The sequence below is a fragment of the Balaenoptera physalus genome (assembly GCF_965194825.1).
Source record: "Balaenoptera physalus genome assembly, chromosome: 21".
NCBI classification, from domain to species: domain Eukaryota; kingdom Metazoa; phylum Chordata; class Mammalia; order Artiodactyla; family Balaenopteridae; genus Balaenoptera; species Balaenoptera physalus.
This window is the reverse complement of record NC_138902.1, coordinates 30,089,127-30,115,013: the sequence shown is the minus strand read 5'-3', so window position 1 is coordinate 30,115,013 and position 25,887 is coordinate 30,089,127. Positions and strand designations below refer to the sequence as shown.

The 25,887-nt window shown below is 37.3% G+C and overlaps 1 protein-coding gene across 1 annotated transcript in view; it reads left to right on the top strand.

Moving 5' to 3' along the window:
* LOC309651648 (uncharacterized protein) overlaps nt 1-25,887 on the top strand; it is a 144,645-nt gene that overhangs the window by 81,204 nt on the left and 37,554 nt on the right. The window contains exon 3 of the mRNA XM_082444547.1: nt 8,965-9,065. Within this exon, the coding sequence (XP_082300673.1) occupies nt 8,965-9,065 (101 nt within the window). The remainder of the gene's footprint in view (nt 1-8,964; nt 9,066-25,887) is intronic.

The following is a 25,887-nucleotide window of genomic DNA, read 5'->3' as shown; positions in this document are numbered from 1 at the left end:
GGTTGAAGAGTCCTCCAGTTCAAGGGAGAAAACTAGCAGCCTGAGAGCCAGATGGTGTAGATGTGTCTACTTGGGCTCTCGGTAGGATGATTTTTAAATTGAATATGAATGTCATTAGAGGGGCAGTATTTTGCAGTTCAACACAGTCCCCAAATCTTGCTATTATGTTTTGTTCATTGATGTTTCCTCTCTGCCTCTTGATAGCATTTGAGCTCATAACCCTTGACGAGTTAAATCATTTTATTTTATAGGTGAGATCCTGAGCCCAGAAAGTGGCACATCCAGCTTAATGAAACATATCCTTCTTGTCATTATTCTCAGAAAGCACCTTCTCAAATTAGTTCATAACCTATTAATCATTAGTTTACCCAGTGGTTATTTCACTGCACAACACACTCTTTTTTTTATTCTTTTCTATCTCCTAGACTGCCTTTTCCTTCCTCCACCTATAAAAGAACAGACATTTTAGCTTCAGATGATTGATCTAAGGCTAATGGATAGAAAATATGAAGCAGCTTTTAACCTAACTATAATGATTAACTTTCTATAAATTTCAGTTATCCCACAAAGGAACAGTCGTTTTGAAATGACACACGCTCTGTCATTAGATGTGCTCGAGCCAAAGTTAGGGATATGAAGAAGGAATTCCTACTTTCTATGGAAAGTTGACTTTGAGATCTCAAAATTTCCTTCCAGTGTAAGGAACAAATATAAATTGTGATCTGTATCTGTAACATCTGTACATTTAGCATCTGTAGTGGTAGCTGTATTCATGATTACATCTGAATCCATCATCTTCCAGAACTATATCTATACTCTTCCAGCTCTGTGTTTATCTCTATCTACATGTGTCACAAAATATATAAACTTGTTTGTGCACTCACATGTTTATTTAATATAAATGTATCCAGTATTTATTATGAGCAATGCAGTATTTTCGGTGCTATTGAGGCTATAACGGTAGACCAATTGCCAGAGATAGCCCTGTCCAGTAAGGTTGTTTAGGATTAAAAGAGTTTTGGAATAAACTAAATGTGAAAGAGACTGAGGATTCTGTTAGACATCTTTGATTTAATCTGTGAGTTGATAAGATATCCTCATGGAATGTTTTCTAGGGTTTAGTTCTCTATCCAAAGCAGTCAGAGGCCTTGTATTCCAGGAGGTTGTGATAATGTAAGTAAAATATTGCTGGGTCTGGACAGAGATTGTAACCACAGAATTGGATGAGAAAGAAGCTGTCTTTCAAAAGATTTTGTATCTACTTAAGAACTCTAAAAGTTGGTAATCAAAGATTTTGTTTTCATTCTCTCTTTTTTTTTCTTTTTCCTTGTGAAATAGACAAACAAAACAATTTTTGTTCCTTTGTAAAATTCTCAACTAACGAAAAGTTTGGAGATCCGTTAAGGACAGACAATATGGCAAGGCTACTTGAGTTTTAGAAAGTTTCATTTAATTTCAGTTTAAATAAACTGCAAACACAGTTTGCAAACACATGGGGTGGTTTGCAAACTTCCTATAATTTGGAAACAACTACTTGCTTGACTCAACATTTCAACAGTTTGTTTTTCTACAACTGATGTGGCAGATTGCGAGAAGAGGTGGGTGTTAATCTTCTAGTTCGAAACCTTCAGCGACTCAAAGGTCGTGGAATATAGTACAAAGTTCTGAATTGTTTTACTAATTTCTTATAGGAAAAGTATGTTATGGGGAAAGAAAGAAAAACAAAACTCTTTTGCTTAATAAGAGAGCTGTTTCTTTAAAAAATAGGTATAAATATCAGCAGATTTCTTTCTAGCACCTTGTTACATGTAGGATGTTTAGATTGTGATAAATATTTCTACGAAGTAAGCTTGAGATTGTATCATATCTAAGACTCCATTGCCAAATCTAAAGTCATGTATAGTTACGTCTAAGTTTTCTTTTAAGGATCTTATAGTTTTAACTCTTATATTTAGGTTAGGTCCATTCTGAGTTAATTTATATATATGGTATGAGGTAGGGGGCCAACTTCATTCTTTTGCACATGGATATCCAGTTGTGTTTTACTAGTTATTATCTTATAAGGAAAGAATATTAACTTGTTGCCTCATAAGAAAGCCATCCTTTTCTAAATAGCTATAATTTTTAAGCAATTTTAGAATTTATTTCTAATATACTGCTAAATGTAAGATTTTATGTCATGATAAATTTCCAAGAAGTATGCTTGAGTTATAAATATTGAAATTTGAAATTGTCTTCTATCAGTTGAGAGGCTAGAATATTTCAGGATGTATAGTAAGTTAATATTATTTAATAATTGTTTATTAAGAGAGACTTGTTGGTGAGGCAAAGTGTTTTGAGGGAGTAGTATCCTTACCTTTTGAGTTCAAAATCAAATTGCTACCAACAGCTACTAGACAATGAGTGATGTTGGCAGTGGGGGAAACTATGTGTTCTATTCTGTTCCATTGGTCTCTTTATCTATCTTGATGCCAGTAACACAGTATCTTGGTAACTATCGTTTCTAATAAGTCTTGATATTAAGGTAATGTAAACCCTCCAATTTTCTTTTTTTTTTCAAAGTTGTTTTGATTATTCTAGGTCTTCTGAATTCTATATAAAGTTTTGCATCAGTTTGTAAGTGTCTACAAAAATGCCTACTGGGATATTTTTCAGATTATATTAAATCTATAGCTCTATTTGGGGATACTTCAAATCTTAACAATATTGAGTCTTTTATAACCCATAAAATAGTACACTTGTCCTGTTACTTAGGTTTTCTTTAATTTCCCTCAGCAGTGTTTTGTAGTTTTTTGTAGTATAGGTATTTGTCCCTATGTATTTCATCTTTTTGATGCTATTATTAATAGCATTGCTTGTTAAACTTCAGTTTCCAATTGTCCATCACTAGTGTACAGAAATAAAGTTGATTTTTCTATATTGATCTTGTATCCTGCAAACTTGCTAAAATCATTTATTAGCTCTGGTAGCTTTTTTGTAGATTCTTTTTAATTTTCTACATAAATAATTTTGTCAGTTGTGAATGTGGACAGTTTTGCTTCTTCCTTTCCAATCTGAATGCATTTTATTTCTGTTTCTTGTATTATTGCACTGGGTAGAACTCCTAGTTCGATGTTGAATAGAAATAGTGAAAATAGATGACCTTGGTTTAGTTTGTGTTTCTTGAGCTTGGTGTTTGTTGAACTTCTTGAATCCGTGGTTTTATAGTTTTAATCAAATTTGGAAATATTTGGCCATTGTTTCGTCAAATATTTTTGGTTTCTTCCTTTTCTCTTTTTTAAGGACTCTGGTGAAATGTATGTTAGGCTTTTTGATTTTGTACCACGGTTCACTGGTGCTTTTTCACTTAATTATTTTTTCTTCTTGGGTTTTATTTTCAATAATTTTTGCTTCTTTTTCGTCACTAATCTTTTCTTCTGCAATGGATAGTATGTTGTTAATTTCATTCAGTGTATTAAAAAAATTTCTTCTCCTCTTAAGGCAACACCCTTTTGAGTATTCTAATGAATGCTTTGGGATTATGATGTTTTCCAGTATGGCTGATAGGAACAGGAACTATTTCTGCCTATGTGGTGGCCTGGCACTGCTCCTTCTAATCCTTTTAATGATTTTTACCCTTATCTTGGGTGGTTTGGTCACTGATCAGTACTCTGCTGAATACTCAAGGGAGCTCCATGCACATCTCCATAGTCCTCTCTCTGTGCAGTACTTGGGCATCTGAGCAAAGGACACACCTTATAGAGTGATGCACACTTCAGAAACATGGAGTTGGGAAACTTTTTCTGTTAAGGGCCAGATGGTAAGTATTTTAGGTTTTGCAGGCCATATGGTTTCTGCTGCAACTATTCAACTCTGCCATTATAGCCTGAGAGCAACGACAATATGTAAATGAATGGACGTGGCTGTGTTCCAATAAAACTTTATATACAAAAGCATGTGGCAGGCCAGATTTGGCTTATGGGCCTTAGTTTATTGACTCCTGTGACTGTCTTTTGTTTTTTGATTTTGTAGTTACTGTCTCCTGGGTAGGACTTAAGACAGAAAGTCTTATTTCAAATTCACAGCAGAAAGAAAAGTATATTGCTATTGAAACTTTTCAGATTGGTGTACACTGACACTTGGATTCGTTCTTTTTGCTTCCATGTCTGCAATGCTAAGTAGTGAATCGTATAATGCTGACATTTAAGCTAATTCCTCTTTAATGTACATTTGACATATGAGGCAACATATGACAATCTAAAAATAATTAAGATAAATCATTTGCATATATTGCTGTGGAAAAGCAAAGCATTTTTCATCTCCCTCCCTCATGGTGGGAGGGATGCACTGCAGTCACATTAGATGCCACTCTTGACGCACATTTGCATCTCTCATAAAGTGACTGGGTGCCACGGATGGAGCTGAAGCGACAGCTCCTAGGATGTTCTGTCATCAGACAACCTCCCCAGACAGGGCTGCGTTCCACCGTCTGCACTTCTGAATTGCTGGAGAGCTTTGGCAGGCAGGCAGTGTGCTGTGAAGGATTAGATTCTGTCTCCCTCCCTACTGCATAAACCCCCAGAGGATTCCCCTCTTCAAGTTTTAGAAGATTGGCTCCAGCCAACAGGTCCAACAAGTGGGCACGTTTGTGAATTGAATATCTTGATGCTATACAAATAGGTCATGGTTGAATAACCGGTATGTATGAATTGAATTTTCTCTTGGTGGGAGTGAAGGAAAACTCTCATAGTTTTTTCTCCGGGGACTTACATGACCATATAACAACTGTCAAAAGGGCACAATACGTTTTTGAATAGAATGGGTCATTTGTTTCTCTGGGCACTTCATCTTTAAAGTTAGCTGATTATATTTCAAAAGGCTGTTGTAATGTATATTCTTTAAAGGAAGACTTTTCTCCATTTGTGCTGAGCAAGCAAAGGTTTCCAGTTTTATTCTGTGATTACATATTATGAAATCAAAAGGCTGTCAGTTATTTCTACACAAAGGCAATTTGTTAGTTCTCTGTAAATACAGATTTTTGGCAAACTTTGATAAAACGCATGTGCCATTTTTCTATACTGTAATTTTCCTTGACAAGAAGTCAATTTTATGAACAGATTTATCAAGTTTAATTAATTAAATAAATATTTACTTAATGCATATTATGTATAATGTGTCTTTGCTACAAAGTAAGCTCTATAATAGCTAGGAATATATGTGTCTTTTCATCACTGTATCCTTAATGGCTGGAGATACACAACACATAGTTTGTATCATGAAATATTTGTGCAGTAAATGAATGAATGAATATAAATGACCTCACTGAGCGAGGTGATGAATAACTGTTGAAATGAAAAAAGGTGGATTTGTTTTCAGAAGATAATAACTTCACTTTACAGTGTTTAAGGGTGGGAGTCTTGTCTGTTGAGTAGAGTATGAAATGTAATCTTTCAAGAAGGTCAGTGGTGGTAAGACAATTTATAGAGAACATCAGAGAAACTTCTATGAATAACTTGGAGAAAATTACTTATAATAACAGGAAGAGTAAGGTGTGTGAGTGAATGAAATAGAAGAACCACCTTTATTTAATGTTAGATGGTTGTTCCTGCTCTTTTCTAAAAACATCAAGACTCCTGGCTGAAAATACTAATTTACTTTTTGTTTTGAAAAATATTCATATGTATTAAACAAATGAGTCCTCACATAAAGAATCATTAGAACATACAGAGCCAGTATTATGCTCATTCTACACAATAACTTCATAACAGATTGACAGGCTAATTAACGCAATCGAATTTTAGGTGAGGAATTTAGCAAACTTTATTCTCATGAAGTGGGAGCAGTCATTCAGATGAAACTGTATCAGTCCTCAATTTCCAAATGCCTGTGATTTTCAATCCTTTTTGTTACTGTTGCTAGTGTCTATCTGTATTGAATTATGGTTAGAAAACGTAGTTTGTATTATAATATTTCTTTGCAATTTGTCTTATGGATCAATTTTTGTCTGCCTCTCAAAGTGGCTTTCTATCCACCCCCTGTTTACCCTATCAATGATGCTATAGCCTTACTGGGTTCTGGTTTTAGGCAGGGATCTCTGATCCTGTGTAAAAATCAAACCAAAGTTCAAGGTTCAAGGTCATCTGAAACTGGTAGATGCACCAAGGTCAACTGTTGGCTTAATTGCTTATTTACTTCCTAGGACTGTTGTTTTAACTTCATTTCTGATCCTACAGGAATTTCCTCATTTTTTCCCCAAGCCCAACTATTCATTCATAAGGGTAGTGGTAGTATTTCTAGTATTTCATCTTGAACTCTTGCTGAAATATTATGAGATAGAGAAGTCTTGTCCCAAGGTTCTCTGTCCTTCTGTCTTTAGGCCAAGGAGGGAGGGGAAAAAGTGAGCAAGTGAGTGTAAACACTCAGTTTTGATCATTACTATCTACTTAATTGATACAAGATTTGATGGTGGTAGAAGTTGATGATGCAGGAAAGCTGGAGGTAGGGACTGAGTTCAGAGTATGCGATAAAGTTTTAAACTGATAAAAAATCTCTGGATTTGTGTTCTAGTGGTCAGCCATGTCCTTTGCAAAATGGGAGTGAGGATAGTCTAGCTAGTTTCTAACTTTGTTTTCAATGTCTAAAATCAGTGAAATGAGATTTTAGAATTCCACTGAGTAAAACTAATATTAGAATTCCACTGAGTTTTATCTCCTTTATTCATTGTTAGAGCTAATAATTTAAATTGTTTATTTTAAAAGAGTTATAGATGCTCCTTTTTTTATTCATGTGAAATAATATAGTCTATTACTATGGTGTAGTGTTTTACTTAAAGCCATTACCTTGCAACATCTATATAAGATATAGTTCTTGTCTTCCAGAAATGGTGGTGATATAACTTGAGCTGAAATTGAACCATTATCACTCTAACCCAGGCTGTATTAGCAGTATACTTTGTGTGCCTCAACATATTTATGCTTCTCATTTACAAATTTTTATACTTTTTCCAGTTTGTGTATGTACCCATTTTCCAAGTTAATACATGAATAAACGAGGACTATAGTAACACAATCATAGAGTAATGGAATATCTTAGGAATTTAAGTAAAAATAATTTTGTTTACTACTGTTTACTACTAAAGGTGTAAATGGTAGATATTGGAAGACCCACAAAACAGGAATTAATAAACCCAATTTCTAGAAACTCAGCAACTACCTCTCCTACACATTACAAATATTCCACTCACAGTTCTAGTGGCTTAAATCTCATTGTTTGTTTAGTTGTTATTCCTATGAAACAGTAAGTCATGAAATTTGTTTCCATCATACATAATCTCATAATTTTGTGCTTTTTTATGAAACCTACACACTTGTATGATACTTTACCTCCTTTTTACTTACTGCTTATCCTGGAGAGTGTGTAGAGCTTCTTAACTTATGACCAGGTAATCAAGTTCATCTTACGGTTGAGGCAGGTAACAAGTTGCCAGCAATATTATTTTCAAGTGCTTTACAGAAATGATCTAACCATTTCCCTTATTATAGCATTAAAAAATCACATAGACTAAGAATCCAGGCATCGGGGTATGTGAAGAATAGCTCTGGACTAGAGTCCTAGCTCTCACTTATTAGTCTGAACCAAATAAAACTGTAGGTCAGCATTTATTGTTTGTAGATTTTTTGATGATGGCCATTCTGACTGGTGTGAGGTGATACCTAATTGTAGTTTTGATTTGCATTTCTCTAATTACTGATGTTGAGCATCCTTTCATGTGTTAGTTGGCAATCTGTATATCTTCTTTGGAGAAATGTCTATTTAGGTCTTCTGCCCATTTTTGGATGGGGTTGTTTGTTTTTTTGATATTGAGTTGCATGAGCTGCTTGTAAGTTTTGGAGGTTAATGCTTTGTCAGTTGCTTCATTTGCAAATATTTTCTCCCATTCTGAGGGTTGTCTTTTCGTCTTGTTTATGGTTTCCTTTGCTGTGCAAAAGCTTTTAAGTTTCATTAGGTCCCATTTGTTTATTTTTGTGTTTGTTTCCATTTCTCTAGGAGGTGGGTCAAAAAGGATCTTGCTGTGATTTATGTCATAGAGTGTTCTGCCTATGTTTTCCTCTAATAAATGCTGGAGAGGGTGTGGAGAAAAGGGAACCCTCTTGCACTGTTGGTAGGAATGTAAACTGATACAGCCACTATGGAGAACAGTATGGAGGTTCCTTAAAAAATTAAAAATAGAACTACCATACAACCCAGCAATCCCACTACTGGGCATATACCCTGAGAAAACCATCATTCAAAAAGAGTCATGTACCACAATGTTCATTGCAGTGCTATTTACAATAGCCAGGACGTGGAAGCAACCTAAATGTCCATCGACAGATGAATGGTTAAAGAAGATGTGACACATATATACAATGGAATATTACTCAGCCATAAAAAGAAATGAAATTGAGTTATTTGTAGTGAGGTGGATGGACCTAGAGTCTGTCATACAGAGTGAAGTAAGTCAGAAAGAGAAAAACAAATACCGTATGCTAACACATATATATGGAATCTAAAAAAAAAAAAAAGGGTCTGAAGAACCTAGGGGCAGGACAGAATAAAGATGTGGATGTAGAGAATGGACTTGAGGACATGCAGAGGGGGAAGGGTAAGCTGGGGCGAAGTGAGAGAGTGGCATGGACATATATACACTACCAAATGTAAAATAGATAGCTAGTGGGAAGCAGCCACATAGCACAGGGAGATCAGCTCAGTGCTTTGTGACCAACTAGAGGGGTGGGATAGGGAGGGTGGGAGGGAGACGCAAGAGGGAGGAGATATGGGGATATATGTATATGTATAGCTGATTCACTTTGTTATAAAGCAGAAACTAACACACCACTGTAAAGTAATTATACTCCAATAAATATGTTATGAAAACAACAAACTGTAGGTCAAAAGTGGTTAAGTACTGTCAAGTTACATACTGTTCTACCTAATGCCTTGTAGGTAATGCTGAGCAATCTTCTTATCCTCACGAGCTTCAGTTTCATCAGCTGAAAAATGAAGATAGTGCCCTACTCAGAGGATGGCTGTCAGGCATAAACAAGGTATTACATTTTATTGCTTTTTAAACCACAAAGCATTAAAAACATATGCTGTAATCATTATGCATTTGGTAAAATGTGGATTCTAACTTGCATTTTCACTTTAATCCCTATGACTTTAGTTTTATCTGGAAAGTAGGTTTGTATGGGTTGGGAGGTAGAGAAATATGAGAATATTGGAAGAGTAGAGGTTAGGATCACACACACCACACACACCACACACATCACACACACACCACACACACACACACACACAAACACACACACTCCAGGGAAATGAAAACATTACTGCTTAGAAAACAAAAAATTAATAGTATTGTGAGATTTTAAAATATTGAAGTGATGGGGCTGCTCATTTAGACAATTCTCTCTCTTCATTGTCATTATCATCACATCCTCATCCTCATCCTCATTTGCAGAGAAAAACGATGAAACAGACTCCCTTGTTAACGGAGTAAATTCTTGACCTGGTGAAATGAAGGAAGTTTCTAAAATGTGCGCAAAGGAGTAACAGCATCTTCTAGAACTCACTTAAGAAGGGAGTTGCCTCAGAGGGCTTGCTTTCCTCCTGCCCAGGTGTGCCCATCACCTGGTATAACACTCTATGGAAAACTATGCACACACAGGCTCTGAGATGTTCATGGATGGGTCGGTAAGATATTTTTAATATTATTATAAAAAACTAAGGCAAAAGTGGAAATTCATTAAATCCAGGTGGGTTAGTATTTGGAAAAAAATTAGGCATACAGGCACTTACGTGCAGCAACACGGTTTGTTTTTGAATTTACTAAGATGAAGCAATTCATAATCTGTTTGGAAAATGTATGGAACTCCATGTGTTTCACATACATTAGCAAGTTTGAAACAATACCTCCATGTTAAACCAAAAGATGTATGTCAGGGAAATCAGGCAAGCCTCTACCTCTAGCAGGGCCAAGGGAAAAGACACAGGAGCATGGAAGCTGACGGGATTGTTTATGAAGTCTTGGACGGGTAGGCATCTCCTCAGAAGCAGAGAAGGGCCAGCGAGTGGAATGGCAGCAGACCATAGAGAAGGGTGCTGGCTGTCTTGATAGGAGCTGGCTGGCGCACTCCGTGGGGAAGGAGCCAAAGCTGCTCAAACTCAGGGTGGTTTGAATTGTGATGTCACAGCTGGCTTGGGCATCACAAATTTGCAATTTCATGCCTTTTATGAATAATGGCTCAGTGGTTAGTACCTAGCCAGAGACATGCAAAATAAAAAATGTTCGGCTGCCCAGGACACTTCTCAAGAAGACCACAGAAAGCACAATTTGATGTATCCTCCAGCCGGTGCATTGCCTGCTAATGTACCTCATGCGGTTCCTGAGAAAAAATTGAAATGGCTTTTGCAATGGAGATCTGAGACTCTTGAATATGTCAAATTGAGACATTGTTAATATTTTCATGCCAAAGGCTATAACGAGAGCACAAAATACATTGGGGTTAGAAGTGATATTTGATTATTTCAACTTGTTAACATATGTCATTACATACATCTTTATGTATATATTTAGATATCCATAAATAATAGAGTATTGATTGAGTTTACAGAATTTTAATTAGTCCCTTTGGTATTACCAGTAATATCTTGAATGTCTATTGCCCTTCAAACAAAGATTTTGTTAAAAGTAAAATAAAAGACAAACAGAAGAGGGATAATCCTTGTGAAACGGGTTCTATAGCTTGTTTATCCTTAGCCTAAATGTAGCATTTAGGTGAGAAACAGCATTTGGAGTCAGAAAGAACTGGTTTTGCATTCTAGCACTACCATTTATAATAATAATAAAAATAACATAGAGTTAATATTTACTGAATACTTACTGTGTGCAAGGTGCTATGGATAGGGCATTATCTATTAAAATTATCTATTATCTATAGAACATTATCTATTAACATTATAGCAATCCTATGATTAGATGATTAGAAAATGTAGCTGTTCTCACAGCTACAACTTTTAGGTCCTCAAAGATTTCCCACTTTGTATGTCTGGGCCCCATCACTCTCTCAGTCTTCAAGTCTACGTCTCTTCTTGGCTGACAAGTGCCCCACTGCCCCGTCAAATATTGAATTTATTAACTCCCTTTGCCTGCACCAAATCAGTTCTCCTGAGCTTCCAACTTCCTTATTTCTCTGAAACGTGTCTTATTTTTATCAAATGCTACCTTCGCCCTAAATAGGATTTCTTCCTTTCCCTTTCCCTACATTTTCATGAAGTCATCAAACCTATGATCTCTCTTGTTATTTTGTCCTCTCTTTTCAATTCTACTGCTCTCAGGCTCAACAACCACTGGGCCTACTAGTCTCTCTTTAAATTCTTGGCCACGAACATCAGCTAAATCCTTCATTTTGCCTGGAAGTGACACATTTCCCCACTCTTATCTCACACATTCTTTCTTCTCAAACCTCCAGCACCTCCAACCTTAGCTCTTTCTTCCCACACCACTGGGAAAACAGGGGCCGCCACAGGGGACTCCCAAGCTTCCAGCCTATGTGGCTCTGCTTACCATCTCTACAGTACACCCGAGTATCCCACGCTGCTTCTTATCCAAAGCCACTAGAGTAGTCCCTGTGGTAGGTAGTGTAGGCCTCCCTGCCCAAGGTATCTATTCCCTAATCCCTGGAAACTGTGACTGTGTCATGTGGCAAAAGGTGATTATACAGATGGAATTAAGGTTACAGACCTTAAAATAGGAGGATTATCCTGGACCACACAGGTAGGCTTATTCTAATCACATGAGCCCTTAAAAGGAGAGAATTTTCTCTACCTGAAAATGGGAGCGATGTGGCAGAAGAAGAAGCTGGTGAAATTCCATGCCTGGGAAGGACTCCATGTGCTGTTGCTGGTTTACATGGAAGAAGCACAGTGACAAGGAATGCAGGTGACTTTGAGCTGAGAGGGCCTCCTGGCTCACTATCTTGGTGCTAGCCATAGATGGGTTGCTGCCATCCCACAGAACCACTTCAGGAGGGCCTCGAAGGACAGTAATGGAGGGAAATCCTCCCAGTGGACAAAACTGTAGGCAGTGCCCTGGATTATCCTCATTTTTTGGAACTGTGGGATGTATATGGACTCTTGGGCAGTGGTGAATAGCTTGGCTAACTGGTCAGGGATCTGAAAGGACAAAAACTGGAAAATAGTAGATAAGGACATCTGGGAGAAAGGCATGTTGATGGGTAAGTGGGAATGGGCACAAAATGTATAGGTCTTTGTGTCTTACGGTAACGCCCACAAGAGAGCATCAACACAAACTAGCGAGACTAGTTTTAATGGGAAGTCCGAGTGGACCTGAGTGACACAGGGCTGGGTTGTATTTGACCCTACTTGGGCCCCACTTCACATACTCTTGGCCCGCAGTTCACTCTAGTCATCTGTACAGCAACCAGCTTTGTGTAGAGGGAATCTAACAGCTCCCGGGTCTCAGCTACACTTCGTGCCCTGGAGTAGTTTCTGATGAAACATTAACAGGTATGTGTGTTTGTGATAGTTAGATAGTCAGTAAATGGCTGTGGAGAGAAAGCAAAGAGATGAATATTCCTCATCAAGCATGAAGTTTCCTGATCTACATGCAAAACTCAAAATAATAAACTGGGTCCTCTGAACAATCTTTACTTGGAAATGTATTAAATAAAAAAGAGAAAAATGTTTGTCCAAACAGTTAGCAGGAAGAAATAGCCTGAAATGGTTTTCTAAAGATTATTTTCTTTGTCTTATTAGGGGTTCAATCTGAGACAGAGCACGTGTTATCGATCCTCCAGAGCTGGTCCCCAACAAAGGTCCTTCTGCTTGTGTGTCCTTTGAGCCACCAGAACGTGACTGAGTTTGGTTCAGAAGCAAAGGAAAGCTTTATGCTCTGATCAGAGAATGGAGAGGCAGGTGTGAGCTCGCTAGAGAGCCCACGCTCTCGCCAGAAGGCGGCTGCGTTACCGGGTTCGCCGCAGTCAGCCGGAGGGGGCGGAGTTACGCCCGAGGGCGCAGCCCCACTGCTCATGCTCCAGGTCGCAGGCCGGAGCAGCGGCTCCACGCATGCCCTGTGGGCACCATCTTGAATCGAGGTGTTGCTCTCGGAGCTTCCGCGCGCGGCCTGCTGTGCTGAGGTGTCGGCGCAGCTATTACGCCTCAGAAAGTCTGGCCGCAAGGGCCGGTTTTTTTCGTCTGCAAGCGGCCCCCTATGAGCAAGTGACGCTACTCTAAGCACAAAGGACCAAAAAAAAAGGTTAGACTTTATTTTATTACCCAGACTCTACTTTTATTTCCCCGGAATTGTTAATGGGCTTTGCCAGTGACACTTACATATTTAGAACAACTCTTTTTGTTATTGACAATCTTTGCTTCTCAAAACATAAAGCTCTTAGTGTTTCTATTTTGTCTTTTTCTAAAGACTCAGTAATTCATTTATTTTAGGATAAATTATTCCTGAAAGAATTGGTAGCCCCAAAGTGCTCTTGGGGACACCTTGTCCCTTAACATCTAGATGAAATTTATTTACTCTTTTTTTATTTCCAGAGAAAACAGAAAGGGCAAGGCTATTTCTCAGATTTTGTAGAATTCCTTTGGGTTTCCCCTCTCATCTCCTCTCTGGATCTTCTCTCTACAGTGGTTTCATCCAGGGTCCCTCCACCATTATGCCGCATGGTCTGGGGGTTCTTGTTGACCCAAAATGGGACTCAGCATTTTACAAAATTTACATCAAAACCCTTTTCTTTTACAATGTGTTTGTGTGTAGAAGATTTTACTGAAGGTTGGGAATCCTGCTACGGCAATGAAAGAGTGAAAATTCCATGGTAGGCATTCGCCTGGAAGTTCTTTGTTGGTCTTTATATGCCAAGTTGATGTTATCTGGTCTGTGTCCCCATAATGTGTGACCTCCTCTCTCCTCCCTCTTGCACCTCTTATTTTTAATTATTTTAATGCAGAACAGTTGGTTATCTAAAGTGTAAAGCATTTGATAGAGAATTGGCTGTTTCCCCTAACTTACAAAAAGTGATTACAAGTTAACATAGAGAAATGCAAAAGAAGGATGGAGGTTTTGAGAGAGAGGGAGAGATTTTTGATGATTGGTAAAGATAAAAATTGTGAACGATACCCAGAATTAGAATGGGTGTGGGGTTGAAGGCTATTGATGAGAATCAGAAAAATACTGATTACAATTTTATTTTTGACTACTTAACTCCAAATATTCAATTTAATTAATTTAAAAATTACTTCATTGAATCGATCAATTCATTGAATTCAATTCATTGAATCAATTTTTCATAGCATCATGCACCGAAAATCCTATTACCCAATCCAATTCTTCATTTCAAAGATTATGTTGCAAAGAGGACAACCGAGTTAATAATATGGAAATTCTTATCAACTAGCCTAGTCAATTTAGGTTGAAAGAAGCTTTTTCTTCAGTTATCCAGAGAATGACCTTTTCTGTTTTTTTGCATGGGTACACAAGTCTGAAGAATTTTGACCTTTAGTTAGATTTTATAAAGTTACTCTGGAAGTAAACTTACGTATTGTGTTGCCAAGTGACAAAGTGCCTGTTATCAGTGGAAGGAGCTCAGAGCCAGAACTTGCTTCAAATTTCAGCTCAGCCACTTATTAAATATGAGCTGTGGGGCAAGTTGTTTAACTTGTAAACCTGTTTCTTCTTCTGAAACATGACGATAATAAAAACAGCTACCTCAGAGAATTGTGAAAATAAACAAGTAACAAGCTCTCAGCAGAGTGGTTGGGGATTGGTAAGTACTTATATTAACTTTTTTTTGTTGTTGCCTCTCTTATGCGTGCCACAGTTGAATACAAAAAAAAAAAAGTAATATGAATGTTCCCAGCAATATAACTTAATAAACTATGTAAATACTACTCTCTGAAATTTTGTCTACAGAGACTAAATTCAAGTATGAAGACATTTAATTCTATTTAAAAAAATCATAACTCTTGTAGTGTTATAATCATTTCTCCACTTATTTTTCTTTCTATTAAAAATGACTAGCTAGCTTATATGCATGTTTTCAGATAGCTTAATAAATAAAGAAAAACAAATTTGCTTAACAAACAGAATGGCGCATCTTTAAAAGCAACTCTACAAAAATATTTATATGAAAAAAATTGTGTAAAAGTGCATGAAATATCGTTTGGCTTCTCATCAGATATTAAAGTTTAATTTTAGAAAATACAATTAACTTACCATTATCCATAAGAAATGAAGCATATCTTTTTTTCCAGTTTTTATTCATATTTTAAAGATATATAAAAAGAGTTGCTTTAATTTTTACTGGCATGATGTTTGAAGAAATGTTTGTTAATTAAATTGACAACTGAAGAAAAGTTTAGAGATTTTAAAAGTAAACATTTAGAGAAATTATAGATCTAAATGAATTGAATAATCCAATCTTGAACAAATAAAGGCAGATTGAGGATGAGAGAAGCAAAATGTTTAGAAAAGTATTACCATCAAAGCCCTACCTAATACATGAATGTAGTATATATTTGATTGTATAGTTCTAAACACTGATTGCATTAAATTATCATAATCATTTATCTTCCTTGAATTTTGCAATTTAAAAAAATTTTTATTTTATTTTTTTATACAGCAGGTTCTTATTAGTTATCTATTTTATACATATTAGTGTATACATGTCAATCCCAATCTCCCAATTCATCCCGCCCCCACCCCCACCCCCCTGCCCCTTTCCCCCCTTGGTGTCCATACATTTGTTCTCTACATCTGTGTCTCTGTTTCTGCCTTGCAAACTAGTTCATCTGTACCATTTTTCTAGATTCCACATATATGCATTAATATACGATATTTGTTTTTCTCTTTCTGACTTAGTTCACTCTGTATGACAGTCTCGAGGTCCATCCACGTCTCTACAAATGACCCAATTTCATTCCTTTTTATGGCTGAGTAATATTCCATTGTATATATGTGCCACATCTTCTTTATCCATTCATCTGTTGATGGGCATTTAGGTTGCTTCTATGACCTGGCTATTGTAAATAGTGCTGCAATGAACATTCGGGTGCATGTATCTTTTTCAATTTTGGTTTTCTCAGGGTATATGCCCAGCAGTGGGATTGCTGGGTTGTATGGTAGTTCTATTTTTAATTTTTTAAGGAACTTCCATACTGTTCTCCATAGTGGCTGTATCAATTTACATTCCCACCAACAGTGCAAGAGGGTTCCCTTTTCTCCACACCCTCTCCAGCATTTGTTGTTTGTAGATTTTCTAATGATGCCCATTCTAACCAGTGTGAGGTGATACCTCACTGTAGTTTTGATTTGTATTTCTCTAATGATTAGTGATGTTGAGCAGCTTTTCATGTGCCTCTTGGCCATCTGTATGTCTTTTTTGGAGAAATGTCTATTTAGGTCTTCTGCCCATTTTTGGATTGGGTTGTTTGTTTTTTTGCTATTGAGCTGCTTGCATATTTTGGAGATTAATCCTTTGTCAGTTGCTTCGTTTGCAAATATTTTCTCCCATTCTGAGGGTTGTCTTTTTGTCTTGTTTATGGTTTCCTCTGCTGTGCAAAAGCCTTTAAGTTTCATTAGGTCCCATTTGTTTATTTTTGTTTTTATTTCCATTTCTCTAGGAGGTGGTTCAAAAAAGATCTTGCTGTGATTTATGTGAAAGAGTGTTCTTCCTATGTTTCCCTCTATGAGTTTTATAGTGTTCAGTCTTACATTTAGGTCTTTAATCCATTTTGAGTTTATTTTTGTGTATGGTGTTAAGAAGTGTTCTGATTTCATTCTTTTACATGTAGCTGTCCAGTTTTCCCAGCACCACTTATTGAAGAGACAGTCTTCTCTCCATTGTATATCCTTGCCTCCTTTGTCATAGATTAGTTGACGATAGGTGCGTGGGTTTATCTCTGGGCTTTCTATCCTGTTCCATTGATCTATATTTCTGTTTTTGTGCCAGTACCATATTGTCTTGATTACTGTAACTTTGTAGTAGAGTCTGAAGTCAGGGAGTCTGATTCCTCCAGCTCCATTTTTTTTTCCCTCAAGATTGCTTTGGCTATTCGGGGTCTTTTGTGTCTCCATATAACTGTTAAGATTTTTTTTCTAGTTCTGTAAAAAATGCCATTGGTAACTTGATAGGGATTGCACTAAATCTGTAGGTTGCTTTGGGTAGTATAGTCATTTTCACAATATTGATTCTTCCAATCTAAGAATATGGTATATCTCTCCATCTCTTTGTGTCATCTTTGTTTTCTTTCGTCAGTGTTTTATAGTTTTCTGAGTACAGGTATTTTACCTCCTTAGGTAGGTTTAGTCCTAGGTATTTTATTCTTTTTGTTGCAGTGGTGAATGGGATGGTTTCCTTAATTTCTCTTTCTGATCTTTCATTGTTAGTGTATAGGAATGCAAGAGATTTCTGTGCATTAATTTTGTATCCTGAAACTTTACTGAATTCATTGATTAGCTCTAGTAGTTTTCTGGTGGCATCTTCAGGATTATTTTTGTATACTATCATGTCATCTGCAAATAGTGACAGTTTTAGTTCTTTTCCAATTTGTGTTCTTTTTATTTCTTTTTCTTCTTTGATTGCCATGGCTAGGACTTCCAAAACTATGTTGAATAATAGTGGTGAGAGTGGACATCCTTGTCTTGTTCCTGAACTTAGAGGAAATGCTTTCAGTTTTTCACCATTGAGAATGATGTTTGCTGTGGTTTTGTCATATATGGCCTTTATTATGTTGAGGTAGGTTCCCTCTATGCCCACTTTCTGGAGAGTTTTTATCATAAATGGGTGTTGAATTTTGTCAAAAGGTTTTTCTGTATCTATTGAGATGCTCATATGGTTTTTATTCTTCAGTTTGTTAATATGGTGTATCACATTGATTGATTTGCGTATATTGAAGAATCCTTGCATCCCTGGGATAAATTCCACTTGATCATGGTGTATGATCCTTTTAATGTGTTGTTGGATTCTGTTTGCTAGTATTTTGTTGAGGATTTTTGCATCTATATTCATCAGTGATATTGGTCTGTAATTTACTTTTTTTTGTAGTATCTTTGTCTGGTTTTTGTATCACAGTGACGGTGGCCTTGTAGAATGAGTTTGGGAGTGTTCCTTCCTCTGCAATTTCTTGGAAGAGTTTGAGAAGGATGGGTGTTAGCTCTTCTGTAAATGTTTGATAGAATTCACCTGTGAAGCCATCTGGTCCTGGGCTTTTGTTTGTTGGAAGATTTTTAATCACAGTTTCAATTTCATTACTTGTGATTGGTCTGTTCACATTTTCTGTTTCTTCCTGGTTCAGTCTTGGAAGGTTATACCTTTCTAAGAATTTGTCCATTTCTTCCAGGTTGTCCATTTTATTGGCATAGAGCTGCTTGTAGTAGTCTCTTATGATGGTTTGTATTTCTGTGGCATCTGTTGTAACTTCTCCTTTTCATTTCTAATTTTATTGACTTGAGTCTTCTCTTTTTCTTGATGAGTCTGGCTAAAGAGTTATCAATTTTTTTTATCTTCTCAAAGAATGAGCTTTTAGTTTTATTCATCTTTGCTATTGTTTTCTTTGTTTGTGTTTCATTTATTTTTGCTCTGATCTTTATGATTTCTTTCCTTCTACTAAGTTTGGGTTTTGTTTTTTCTTCTTTCTCTAGTTCCTTTGGGTGTAAAGTTAGATTGTTTATTTGAGATTTTCTACGTAGGATTTATTGCTATAAACTTCTCTCTTAGAACTGCTTTTGCTGCATCCCATAGGTTTTGGATCATCGTGTTTTCATTGTCATTTGTCTCTAGGTATTTTTTAATTTCCTCTTTGATTTCTTCAGTGATCTCTTGGTTATTTAGTAACATATTGTTTAGCCTCCATGTGTTCGTGTTTTTTACGTTTTTTCCCTGTAATTTATTTCTAATCTCATAGCGTTGTGGTCAGAAAAGATGCTTGATATGATTTCAAAATTCTTAAATTTACTGAGGCTTGATTTGTGACCCAAGATGTGATCTATCCTGGAGAATGTTCTGTGTGCACTTGAGAAGAAAGTGTAATCTGCTGTGTTCGGATGGAATGTCGTATAAATATCAATTAAATCTGTCTGGTCTATTGTGTCATTTAAAGCTTGTGTTTCCTTATTAATTTTCTGTCTGGATGATCTGTCCATTGGTGTAAGTGAGGTGTTAAAGTCCCCCACTATTATTGTGTTACTGTTGTTTTCCTCTTTTATATCTGTTAGCATTTGCCTTATGTATTGAGGTGCTCCTATGTTGGGTGCATATATATTTATAATTGCTATATCTTCTTGGATTGATCCCTTGATCATTAGGTAGTGTTTTTCCTTGTCTCTTGTAACATTCTTTACTTTAAAGTCTATTTTATCTGATATGAGTATTGCTACTCCAGCTTTCTTTTGATTTCCATTTGCATGGAATATCTTTTTCCATCCCCTCGCTTTCAGTCTGTATGTGTCCCTAGGTCTGAAGTGGGTCTCTACTAGACAGCATATATATGGGTCTTGGTTTTGTATCCACTCAGCAAGCCTGTGTCTTTTGGTTGGAGCATTTAATCCATTTAAATTTAAGGTAGTTATCGATATGTATATTCCTATTACCATTTTCTTAATTGTTTTGGGTTTGTTTTTGTCAGTCCTTTTCTTCTCTTGTGTTTCCCAGTTAGAGAAGTTCCTTTAGCATTTGGAACTGGTGGTGCTGAATTCTTTTAGCTTATGCTTGTCTCTAAAGTTTTTGATTTCTCCATTGAATCTGAATGATATCCTTGCCGGGTAGAGTAATGTTGGTTGTAGTTTCTTCCCATTCATCACTTTAAATATATTGTGCCACTCCCTTCTGGCTTGTAGAGTTTCTGCTGAGAAATCAGCTGTTAACCTTATGGGAGTTCCCTTGTATGTTATTTGTCATTTTTCCTTTGTTGCTTTTAATAATTTTTCTATGTCTTTAATTTTTGTCAGTTTGATTACTAGGTGTCTTGGTGTGTTTCTCCTTGGATTTATCCTGCCTGAGACTCTCTGTGCTTCCTGGACTTGAGTGGCTATTTCCTTTCCCATGTTAGAGAAGTTTTCAACTGTAATCTCTACAAGTATTTTCTCTGTTCCTTTCTCTCTCTCTTCTCCTTCTGGGACCCCTATCATGCGAATGCTGGTGCATTTAATGTTGTCCCAGGGGTCTCTTAAGCTGTATTCATTTCTTTTCCTTCTTTTTTCTTTATTTTGTTCCGTGACAGTGAATTCCACCATTCTGTCTTCCAGGTCACTTATCCGTTCTTCTGCCTCAGTTATTCTGCTGAGTTATTGATTCCTTCTAGTGTATTTTTCATTTCAGTTATTGTATTGCTCATCTCTGTTTGTTTGTTCTTTAATTCTTCTAGGTCTTTGTTAAACATTTCTTGTATCTTCTTGATCTTTGCCTCCATTCTTTCTTTTTCCGAGGTCCTGGATCATCTTCACTATCATTATTCTGAATTCTTTTTCTGGAAGATTGCTTACCTAAGCTTCATTTAATTGTTCTTCTGGGGTTTTATCTTGTTCCTTCATCTGGTACATAGACCTCTGCCTTTTCATCTTGTCTATCTTTCTGTTAATGTGGTTTTTGTTCCACAGGCTGCAGGATTGTAGTTCTTCTTGCTCCTGCTGTCCGCCCTCTGGTAGATGAGGCTATCCAAGAGGCTTGTGCAAGCTTCCTGATGGGAGGGACTGGTGGTAGGTAGAGCTGGGCGTTGCTCTGGTGGGCAGAGCTCAGTAAAACTTTAATCTGCTTGTCTGCTGATTGGTCGGGCTGAGTTCCCTCCCTGTTGGTTGTTTGGCCTGAGGCAACACAGCACTGGAAACTACAGGCTCTTTGGTGGGGTTAATGGCAGACTCCAGGAGGGCTCATGCCAAGGAGTACTTCCCAGAACTTCTGCTGCCAGTGTCCTTGTCCCCGTGGTGAGCCACAGCCACCCCCCACCCCCCGCCTCTGTAGCAGGCCCTCCAACACTAGCAGGTAGGTCTAGTTCAGTCTCCTATGGGGTCATTGCTCCTTCCCCCTGGATCCTGATGTACACACTGCTTTGTGTGTGCCCTCCAAGAGTGGAGTCTCTGTTTACCTCAGTCCTGTCAAAGCCCTGCAGTCAAATCCTGCTAGACTTCAAAATCTGATTCTTTGGGAATTCCTCCTCCCGTTGCCGGACCCCCAGGTTAGGAAGCCTGACGTGGGGCTCTGAACCTTCATTCCAGTGGGTGGACTTCTGTGGTATAATTGTTCTCCAGTTTGTGAGTCACTCACCCAGTGGTTGTGGAATTTGATTTTATTGTGATTGTGCCCCTTCTACCGTTTCATTGCGGCTTCTTTGTCTTTGGATGTGGGGTATCTTTTTTGGTGAGTTCAAGTGTCTTCCTGTTGATGATTGTTCAACAGTTAGTTGTGATTCCAGTGCTCTCACAAGAGGGAGTGAGCGCATGTCCTTCTACTCCGCCATCTTGAACCAATGTCTCCAGACAATTTTTAAATATTGAATTATTTATGCTACACCTCTTAGAGCAGAGATAAATCAATGGGCAAGTTTTGGGAAAGTAATCTTGTTCTGGGGCTGATGATTCATATAAATAATAGTTTTTGAGTGTATCAATTTAGGGTATTTGCTCTTGCAGTCTATTCAAAAATATATTTTAGATTATTATTGGTACAAACAGAGAGGTTATGGGTATATGTTGTAAGATTTTCTGACAATCACTAAGAGTCTATAATAAAAATAATTTTCAATGATACTATTAAACTGTTATGTCCTTGAAGTAATGACATTAGCATCTCCTTGCTCCCTCCCTCCCTGTTTCCCTTTTTTCTTTCCTATCTTCCTTCTTCTATTTCATATCTCATTTCAAAAACATTCAAGTTGTTTACCTCTATACTAAATGCTCTGGAAAAAGTGAACTTTTGGTGTCCAATCTGTTCAATCCATATTTTTTGTTAAAGTGATTTGGAAGGACTTGATATACATCAGATTGATAAACACTGGTTTACCCCACCAATGGGAAAGGTAGAATCAAAACTGCTTTCAAATAAACTAATTTTTTTGTAATTATTAATGGAATTGTTTTAGTTAAATTCGCTCAATTCCTTACTACTATGTAATGCTGAACAAATACAGTGTACTGGGAAAACATGAGTCTGGATGAAAATTAGAAGAAAGGATCAAAAAGAAGAGGTTGAGGCATTGGCACATCCTAATTTCTCAACCTGACTGTGATGTTATCTAACTGGGTGGCCTGGGGCAGGTCACCTACCTTGTCTCGGCTCTAGTTTCATCACCTGTAAAGTTTGGAGGTAGGAATTCATGATCCCTAAGAATGTTTCCAGGTAAAGATGTCATATACAGTCAACCCAACTATTGAAAAGGAGGATATTTTACTTTGATATATGAGACCTAATGTAGCTCATTGTACTGTCTCTCTTCTGTGATTAAAGCCCCATGAGAACTATTAATGAGGGATCCAAGTGCCTCATTGAGTTCTACCTCAAAACTCTGTTCTTTGAGCCTCTTATCTTCACATGTTAATGAACAGGTACAAAGCTAAAGAAGAGAAGCAGGGAAGCATAAAATGAGAAAATGGTAGAACAAGGAGTATGGTTGATCCATAAACTGGATAACCTGCAGTTGGACTGTCAGGACTAGACCAGTCACTGTAGCTAATTGCATTCTAATTGGTTGCAGTTAGAAGAAGCTTTTTATTTTTAAACTTTTTCAAATTGGTTTTGTAAGGACTGTATATCAGGACATGGGGGAAGGATTATTATGTGCCTTATATATTTTTTGTACTAAGATCCATAGTGTGTAAGGATTACTTGCGGGTTATTTTTCCTCCTCTTTATTTGCCATACACTTATTCAATTTGGATTAAATTTTCTCAGGAGAAGCATGTGACCTTTTATATGCGTGAGAAATGCATTTTTTGTATGCAGTTGTACATAAATAAATTACAAAAGAGGAAAGTGGATCAAGAAAAGGATTTGTGATTTCAGAGCATACACTTAGGAATCTAAAAATATACTTTGTATTTAATGAGCATAAAATCATGTATTATAAGTATACTGTGGTTCCAGAATAATACTATATTTGAATCTGTTAAATTAGCAGCATATTGTAGAGTGCCTGGCAGGCAGTTGGTGAATGAATGAATGATTAGAAAAAAGAGTGAATAATGGGAGGGTCACTTTATATCAAAGTCATTCTGGTGACTAAATTAATGACTGACCATAAAATGTCAAATTCCTCATTATGGAGCAATGATTACCAATCATTTTAACCACCACAAATCTTGAGGTCTGAAGAATTTTGTCTACTAAACACAATACATATTTTGGTAGCAATTTCTTTTTCTCATTTTTACTAACAATGACGTAGAATAATGGTGTTGATAGACGTGATCACACATTAGGTTCAAAATATGTATGAAGGTAATAAAGCAGAGTGGTTAAGAGTGTGGATTTGTAATGAAGAGCCATGGACTCTTAACCAGATTGCTTTGGTTAAGACCCCAGTTCATTAGCTGTGTGGCCTTAGATAAGTTTTTAAAAACTCTTCTGTGTCTCAACTTCCTCATTCTAAAAAGAGGGATAATAATTGTGGCAACTTCATAATGTTGTTTTGAATAAATCCACAGAAAGCACCTAGAATAGGGTTGAGGACATTGTAGGTACCCAAGAAATATTGGCGATTCCACTCTGTATAACCTGAATGCTTACATGGATTATTCCTAATACTAATAGGAGCACGAGATAGCATTATGCCAAATTTACAGATGAGAAAACTGAGGCCTGTTGAGATTAAAAGTCACCCAGTTTAAGAAGGAGTGATTCAGGTCTAGAACTAAATCCTGCTTCATTCCTCTTGTCTCTCTTCCTCCTCCCTCCCTCCCTGCTTTCTCCATTCTCTTTCCTTGTCTCTGTAACAGAAATTCTGATCAACAAGAGATAACCAGTGTTGCCACATTACATTAATATAATTCCGTGCTGAATCAAAGGTCCCTGACATTTCAGTTAGCCTGTGCAACTTTATTGAAAGTGAACTTGCAATTTCTGTTTAACTCTTAGAAATATTGGAAATGCCTTAAGGAACTCCATTTCTTTCAGATCAGACACCACTGTTATAAGTGGTTTACATAAAAGCTTCCAGTTTGTAAATTCATAATTCTTAACACTTCAATTTTAGGTAAACTGTTTAAACACTGCCGTAAATAAGATTATGAAGGAGGGATAAAAAGTCTTGTTTACTTTTTTAATGGAGAGTTCTTGATTTTGTGATTTTTAAAATATTAAGAACACTGATGTTTTCAAAAGTCCACATCACAACTGCCTTGAGCTACAACGAAGAAAAATTTTTGCAAATGATGACTCATTTCACATGAAGTCCCAAACTTCATCCTTTCTGTTTCTGTTTCAGAAGAAAAGAGTGCCAGCACCATGGCCACTGCTAGTCCTAATGTTAACACTGAGGTTTATAATCCATTTTCTGCCTTTTCTGGTTGCTGCTGTTATTATTAAGGCTCAGGCTGGAGGGGCTCCAAGGCCACACACAGACAGCATTCTATGTGACAGTATTTTTCATGGAGTGGAGCAAAGGGAGTCCACACCCTCAAAAAGGGAGGGAGGCCAGAAGTGAAGCAAAGCTGTAGAATACCCATCATTATCCTAACCACCCACGGAACCAGGAAATGGCAGTTCAAGTCTTGGCTGAAGACTGGTGAAAGGAAAGCCTGAATAATGGATAAGCACCATCAAGTTAAAATATGGTGACTTGAAGAAGATGAATACTGTTTTTTTTAAAAAGTAGAACCTACTTACCGTGTCTCTGACTTTCAGGAATGGTACTTCATCAACCCCACCCTTAGCAACTCCCACTGGTTCTGTGCTCTAAGGAAATAGTCTTTCCCTTAAGGAATGGTTTCGGGGTTTAACCAAGTCCGCTTTCTAAACTTCTTATCTGCTGCTCCACCACCAGGGAGGCACTTCTTTTCCATCTTCATTTTCCTGACACCCTTCCCCATCATACAGCTCTCTTCAGAATTGTTGGCTCCCTTCTTCCCTCCTCTCTCTCCTCCCTTCCCCATCCCCTCTCCCCACCTTCACTGGTGTGTTGCTTGCTTCCCCCTCAGTTTGGACCAAACATTTTCACTCTTCTCTTTCAAAAGTTTTTAGGTTCCACATCCTCCTTCAGGATTTCTCTTTACTGAGTAAACAGCATGGCCTCCCTCTCCTCTTGGATTTCTCTCATCCCTTCCTGAGGAGCAGCCTGGCCTTGCCCTGGCCTCACCAGGTGTCTGCCTTTGTAGTATAACTTGGCAGGCAGCTCTGTTCCCCCTGTAGCTCCTGCCAGGAGACACGGGTCTCTGAAGTTGCCCCATGAGAACGTTCCTGTCTCTGAGTAGTATGTTCAAGTGCGTAGGTCACCAGTAAGGATAAAACCATAAATTAATTTTTCCTGAAATTGTTGGTGCTTCTCAAAGCCCAAAGAATTCAGAGTCTAATATAGTCCTCTTGTATATTTGCATAAATAAATGAATTGATAATTGAGGGCAGTGGCAGGAGATATGGAAGGATATTGAAGACATTGCGCATTCCTCACAGTTTCTCCGAGGGCTAGCTCTACTCTGCCGAAAATAAATGCCTAACCCTGTATGCCCATGCTGATTGCATTCATTAAATAGCTTGATTTTGGCTGCCACTTTCTGTACTGCTTCTGTTGCTGTCATTTTTTTTTTGGCTATAAAATTTTACAGTGTGTTTTCTGAAAAATTTTTTTTTACAAAGCCTTGAGCTCTTTTGAGTAAACGTACTACATGAAGCTACTAAATCAATCAAAATGGCAACA